The 7,356-nt window shown below is 49.2% G+C and overlaps 1 protein-coding gene across 1 annotated transcript; it reads left to right on the top strand.

Moving 5' to 3' along the window:
* Positions 1 to 7,035, top strand: INHBB (inhibin subunit beta B). The gene is made up of 2 exons (XM_077320549.1): positions 1 to 1,720; positions 4,227 to 7,035. Exons 1-2 carry the CDS (start codon positions 1,309 to 1,311, stop codon positions 5,000 to 5,002), a joined length of 1,188 nt encoding a protein of 395 aa, XP_077176664.1. The 5' UTR covers positions 1 to 1,308; the 3' UTR covers positions 5,003 to 7,035.
* Positions 7,036 to 7,356: the final 321 nt, after the last annotated feature.

Below are 7,356 nucleotides of genomic sequence, written 5' to 3'. Positions count from 1 at the left end.
GCGCCTAGTCTGTTATAGGTTGGAGATCCCACGTGGTTTTAACATGTATAAAAGTTTCAATAGAAAAGTGGCCCAATGTCGTGATTTGGCAGGTCAAAAAGAAGAGCGAGCGAGAGCGCGAGAGAGTGAAAAGAGAACTCATCGCCGGGAGATTAGCGGCAGATAAACGAGGGACAAGGCGCTTCTCCAACCGAGACCTTCCACTTGGCGACCGGAGGCGGAACGTCAGGTTCAAGGGAGAAAGAAGAGAGCCGAGAGAGAAAGATAAATTAAAACGCAGCAAGGCACAGGCAAAGATCAACAGTCGGAGGGAAGGCGGCGCGAGCGATCCGCCCTTACTCCCGAGGAGTCCCGGTGCCTGAAAGCTGCACGGGCGGAATTGTTGGACGCGAAGGGGGGGGGGGGGGAAAGGCTATAAAGCGAGTCGTTTTGGTTGCGATCTGGAGACGCGATCCCTGCTGAATCGGGGGCTTTACCGTCATCATCGTTTTACCAACCTGCTTTAATGTGGGCGGCTGCATGCCGGAGGACCCCCCCGGAAAGGGCCCCCTCGGCCGGACTGTAGCCTCGGCTTGACCCAAGGCAGAAGAAGGTGGGGGCCCAGGGAGCAGTCGCCCGTGTGGGTTGAGGGGGGTCTCCCCGCCGCCCCGCCCCCCCCCCCCCCCCGCGCGTGAAGCTCCAGGTTAACTTGGCTGTGCACGAGGCTGCGGGCTCCGGAAGGGAGAGACCGACCACCGCGCTAAGGAGCGGGGCTGCCAAGCGCATCGAGGCGCCGCTGGGGTCGACTGGATTTTGCACCCCCCCCCCCTTCTTAAACAACTTCTCGTGGAGAAGGCAAGAGAAGCATCCTCGGCCGGAGTGGCTGCAGCCCGTCGCTCTAAATTGGATTGAGTCCCAGCCCGCCGGGCTGATCCTCCACCTCCCCCCTCCCCTTTGCCCCCCCTCCTCCTCCCCGATGACTCCGGACTAAACAAGATCGCCCTTCTTCCCACCCCCTGCCCGCTTTTGGCTGGACTCTGCCTGGCTGGAGGCGAACGACTGCGACCATGAAGAAGGCGCTGCCCGCCTCGGAGGTGCCCGCCGGCCAGTGACGGACCGGGGCTGCCGGGCGACTCCGGCTGCCGGGGGAATCGGCTCTGCGGCTCGGCCCCTCGGCCGCTGCGACCCTCCCGCCCCCCTCCGGCCAGAGCCCCCTCGCGGCGCCCCCACCATAGCTGCCCTCCTCCGCGGGCGCCCCCCGCCCCCTTGAGCTCCGCGCCCCCTTGGGCTCCGCTCGCCGCCCCCGAGCAGCAGTGCCTGGAGGTCGCTATGGACGGGGCGGCTCGGAGGGGGGCCCTGGCCGCTCTGCTCGTCCTGCTGCTGGCGGCCGCTTGCCGGCTGGGGCCGGGCGCCGCGGGCTCGCCCACCCCTCCCGGAGCCGTCCCCCAGGACACCTGCACCTCGTGCGGCTTCCGGAGGCCCCCCGAGGAGGCCGGCGCCGAGGACGGCGATTTCCTGCAGGCCGTCAAGAGGCACATCCTGAGCCGCCTCCAGATGCGCGACCGGCCCAACATCACCCACGCCGTGCCCAAGGCCGCCATGGTCACGGCGCTGCGCAAGCTGCACGCCGGCAAGGTGCGCGACGACGGCCGCGTCGAGATCCCCAGCCTGGACGGCCAAGCCAGCGCCGGACCCCCGGCCCACGAGCAGACCTCCGAGATCATCAGCTTCGCCGAGACAGGTGGGCCGCCCCGCGGGCCCTTGCCCCTTGCCCTCCCCCCGTGCCAACCACCTGCCCTGCTGGGTCGGCAGGGTGTCCCCACCCGCTCCCACTGGCAGACCGGGGCTGCCTGCTCTGTCGACACACCTTCTTCCCCATAACCTTTGTAGTCCTCCCTTAGCTTTGCAGATCCACTGCCCTTCCTTGGGCCGGCTGCCTTATCACTCCTGCCTCACTCTGTCTTATTCTGTTTTATTGCAGAGCTCCCTTATTCTCATCCATCTGTCCTGTAATTCTGTTACTTTCCCTCTGCTCATTGGTTTGCGTGTGGGCTCTAGGCCAAACTCTGATATGTCAACGTTCTGGTCTGACCAGGGCACCCCTGCACACATTATTGCCTTGTGCACAATCTGCCTAGGCCAGTCGTGCCGTCTGTGTGCCATCCATCTTCCCATCTCCCTCATCCAGCAGCCCCTCTGTTGCGCTTACATCATGAAGCCCAGATCCCTTTGTGCATCCTCCAGCATGTTTCACCTTTGCCTAAACTCCCGGGGGCAGATAGCATCCCTACCAGCACTTCTCATGCCTTCTAATCCACTCTGCTCTACATCTTCCATTTACCAGGGACCCTACAGACTACACCAGCTTCTCATCCCTCAGTACTCATTCAGTGGTCCATTTTCTGCCTGTATTCTACCTGTCCCACCCACCAAAGTTCCTCTCCATCTATTCTCTCCTATCCTGCCTTTGAAATACCACCTTCTCCATTTTATAGCTACATCTCTCTACCCAATCAAATTGCCAGAAAAATATACAGTATTTTCTTTCTGCCTAACTTTCCACCACATTTCAAACTTACAGGGAATTCTGGGGTTATCTGGAAGCTAATCAAGGATTCTTCAGCAAAAGTGGTTGAATTTTCTTCAGTAAAAGTGGGCAATCTATGTATTGGTTTTCCACTACAATGTACAGCCACAGGCAAAGGTTTGGTAGGCTAACTTGTGCTCTCAGCTCATGTGAGGAATAGTGAGGCCTGAAACAGTGTGTCTTGAAACTATAGGCTTGTCTCCTAGTGATATACCGGGGTTCCATGGAAGCAGTCAAACAGGTGTAGAAAGGGCTCCCTTAAGATAAATAGTTTGAAAACCACTGTAATAGGCATGTGTGGAGCACAGAGGAGATGGATGGATGGACTGGTTCAGTGTGATGTGAGATGGGGAGATCTCCTTGATAATGTGGTTCTCTTTCTCTCTTCACTGTAATTAGTATCTTTTAAAACAAATATCACTGATAATGATATATGCTGCATCTTTATTTGCTTATCATATTCAAAGGTTTCCATCTTTTGTGTAGATTTATGCTTTGGCTACTGGTAGGGCATAGGTAGCTCTAGGGCATGGTGCTGGTGCACATGCAGCCATGTACCAGATGAATATGTCATGATGCCAGATTCTTTTCACTGGGGTTAGGAAGGTCAGCCCTGATGGAATATGCACACTGGCAAATTCCTTGCATGTAGATAGCAGAAGTACTACCGTTAAACAAATGCGATCTCAAGTTTATGAAACTGAGTAAAGAAACTAAAAATCTGGTTGAGACCATGAATGTTTAACTGAGTTTAGGTACTGGGGCAAGCTATCAGGAGTGCAAGTTACTTTAGGCCTAATTCTCCAAGTGAAATGACAAGTATGTTTAGTTTCGTGATTCTCTTGAGCAACTTTAAAAACAAAACAAAAATGCAACACTTGTTTTAAGTGGGAGGCCATAGGGGAAAGGATATCAAGACAAGGATATACCCCTGCTCCATTCTTCTTCAAAGCCTGAGAAGCTATGCTCTGTTTTTTTTGTTTTGTTTTTCTGTTTAAAGACAGGAGAATGTGGTCTGGGTAGCACCTAGAAAACTAGCAAAGGACCCCCCCTCCCACCACCAGGTATTCTGTGTGTAGGGAACCACCTGCAACCAGATGTGGTACATCTCAGACAGAAATTTACTGCCTTAGTGAAAACGGTGCCTGTGTTCTCCAAGAAACATGGGGCTGCTGGGTGAGATTACAGAACATCCAAATTGTAACCAAATCCTTTCTCAGTGAAATGTTGCCTGATTGTTAACAATCCTTGCTTTCTGGGAAAATTATACATGAAAGCTGCCTTTGCCAGGCCAACAATTTGGGTTTTATTTAAAGAAAAAAAAACCTAATTAACACTTACCCAGGTGCTCTCAAGGCTCCTTTCATGGCTTTCAAGCCATCTGACTTTAATTGCTTCTTGCATATTGATTTCTAAGGATATGTCATTTTCACCTATAGCTTGATGAGTTTGTTTCTGGGATCTCACTCAGAAATGTATTTCTAACATTACTAAGACCCCCCCCCCCCCCCCGAGCTTGCTTTGTCACTTATGACTGCATCAGATTAGGTCATTTCTGGATGTTATTTTTAGCTCTGTGATTGAAGTAGACGTGTCCTGAATGAGAAAAGATGTCTTTTGGACTTCATGGTGTTGTGTTTTTTACTCCTTTATATCCTAGATGACCTGGCCTCCTCCAGAGTGCGTCTCCACTTCTTTATCTCCAATGAAGGGAACCAGAACTTGTTTGTTGTTCAGGCCAGCCTGTGGCTTTACTTGAAGCTGCTTCCGTACGTCTTGGAGAAAGGCAGCCGGCGAAAAGTTCGAGTCAAAGTGTATTTCCAAGACCTAGACACTAACAACAAGTGGAATGTGGTTGAAAAGAAAGTGGATCTCAAAAAAAGTGGTTGGCATACATTTCCCATGACGGAAGCAATCCAGGCTCTGTTTGAGAAAGGAGAGAGGAGACTGAACTTGGACATTCAGTGTGATGGCTGCGAAGAGTTTTCCGTGCTGCCAGTTTACGTGGAACACGAGGATGAATCTCACCGGCCTTTTGTAGTGGTGCAAGCCCGGTTGTCTGACAACAAACACCGAATCCGGAAAAGAGGCCTGGAATGCGATGGCAGGACCGATTTATGTTGCAGGCAACAGTTTTACATTGACTTCAGACACATTGGGTGGAATGACTGGATCATAGCGCCGTTGGGTTACTATGGGAATTACTGTGAAGGGAACTGCCCAAACTATTTGGCTGGTATCCCAGGATCAGCTTCCTCCTTTCACACCGCAGTAGTGAATCAGTACCGCATACGAAAGCTAAACCCAAACGCCGTGAACTCCTGCTGCATCCCAACCAAACTTAGCTCAATGTCCATGCTGTACTTTGACGATGAATACAACATTGTGAAGAGGGACGTTCCGAATATGATTGTGGAAGAATGTGGTTGCGCCTGAATGGGAGGGCGTTTTGAAAGGGGAGGGAATGGGGGGGAGGCGAGTACGATCTCACAGTGAATGGAATTGGAGGGTGTTTTGCTGTGTTTCTTCCTTCCAGGCGTGGATGTTCAAGTCACCGCAGAGGCGGCAGCAGCAGTAGCGACAACAACAAAAAGATATATTATCATTTGCATCTGTTGTCAGGACAGTGGCAGTTTGTGGCTCTCGGACACGAAAATGCGCTACCACTTATAAATGAATGCTATGAAGTACCTTAATCCCACCCACACTCCCAAGGACACAGGTACATCCATGCACACGCAATTGCACAATGCAGCTTGGCGGAGGAGGGAAGCCAGTCACAGGAAGGTAGTCATGTCTGCCAGTGATTAAAGAAAAAAAAAAGTGAATGAGGCAGCGACCATTTCTTCTATCAGCCAGCCATGCTTGAGAGGGAAGTGATGGGAAGTGCAAGCTAAAGAACACAACCACCCAGTCTAATATATTTTCATGCACAGCTCTTTAAGTGACCAAACATACCAATGACCATCATCACCTCTGAGGTCTAAAAAAAGGAAGTTACAGGCCGCCTGCTTAAGCAAGGTGAGCCTTTCTGACTGAGGTTAAAGAATAGTTTTGTTTTTAGAAAATCCCAAATGGCCTATAGCACTTCCAGTGGAGAATACTGATAAATCCCACAGAGAGAGGAGAGAAAGAGATAAATATATTCATAAACAGGTGCATGATAACAGTGGCAATGTTCCTCTGAATGATGAATCAGTGCGATTTCATGGGTTAACACACCACTAGATTCTCCCATCCCACCCACCATGGCTTGCTTTCCCCGCTGTGGGATCCTGAAAGGACTCGGTCCATCCTTCTCGCTCTCCTTTTTTGCTTGCCATTCCTATTCACCCCCCTCCCCTTTCAAGTTTTTCAGAACAAGGGCAACTTTGAAAGTTGCAATTTTTGTTCCACTGCAGGGGATTCAGCAAGAGCATGTCTGGGACAATCAGGGAGGAGAGGGGGAAAGCCTGTGATATGACATATCAGCCAATGAATCCTTAAGAGGAAATACAGTCACACGATGGTTACATTTCTGGGGAGAGAAAGCGCAGTACGTTTTGTAACAGGCGAGGAACATTTTAACAAATCTTAGGGAAGAGAAAGAGAGAAAGCGTGAGAGTTGGGCCGAGGAGGAGCTTGGATTCCAGTTTCCTTCCTGGAAAGTCCTGGGGATGGCTGCAGAGCTCTGAGCCCATCGCTACAGCATAGCGCTCGCAAACTGCTTGAATGCACGTTATTATAGCACTTGCCGATTCCAATGCCTTGAACCGTTGGCACTTGACTGTGCACTTCTCTTTGCTCACCGTCTCTAGGTTATAGACAAGTGCCGCATGAGCTATGCAATTTAAAGTGTTGACCCATACTAGAAGAAAACTGGACTGAGATGAGATGACTTTTTATATTTTTTTTATACTTGAAATTAAATCTTTTGCTTCTTTTTTAAAAAGCGAACGATTGCTTTTCATGTTTGCACTGATGTAGTTGCATGACTTAGTCAAAAGAAACTGCCATTTGAAAAAAAAAGGTTATTTTTATAGCAGCAAGAAAAAAATAATAATGAATACAGTGAAATGTATTATACATAACATTTTGGAACCAAAGAGGCCAACATATTAATTGTAATATTTTCCAGGTGGCAAGGCCATCACTATCTATATATCATGTAATGATACTGAACAATCTCTTGTGAGGCCTACCAATTTGTGTTTTTCAGGGTACAAATGGATTCCATTGTGTTTGGGTCAGTGTCTTTTCTAGACCATCATACGTAACAGAAATTGCAAAATGTGCATACTTTTTTTTAAAAAAAGAAAGAAAACCCAATTGTTGTCTATTTAATAAACTCCCTTGTAGATTCTGTTCCATAATAATTTAAATACCAAACAACTTTCACTTAGGTTTGCTGTCAGAGTATTTTACATTTGTGTACAGTTTACGTAAATAAAACAAAACAGGTAAAAAAAAAATCTGAGAACCGCAGCAGCTTCTTGCAGTTAGTTAAACTGGATGGTTTGTGAAACCTTTGGTCTGGATCCATAGCCTTGATGATTCTGAACATGCTTATGCACATTTGAATGTATGACCATGAACACATAACCATTTACAGGAGAAGAGCACAGGAACTTGCAATGCAGGCCCAAGCGTCATTATATTGCAGAATACTGGTGCTGGGTGCCAAAGATTTGGGGATGCAGTCAAAGGCCTTGCAAGTATAGAAGGAGCAAATTGCACTTGTTCATATAATCCATGTTTCTTTGAATACATGTTGCATTAAACAATGCCTCTATTTTAAGGTTGCCTGGGAC

This window comes from Paroedura picta, chromosome 2 (assembly GCF_049243985.1).
Source record: "Paroedura picta isolate Pp20150507F chromosome 2, Ppicta_v3.0, whole genome shotgun sequence".
Taxonomy (NCBI): Eukaryota; Metazoa; Chordata; class Lepidosauria; order Squamata; family Gekkonidae; genus Paroedura; species Paroedura picta.
Note: the sequence above shows the minus strand (reverse complement) of the source record. Positions and strands in the feature narration are given on the sequence as shown.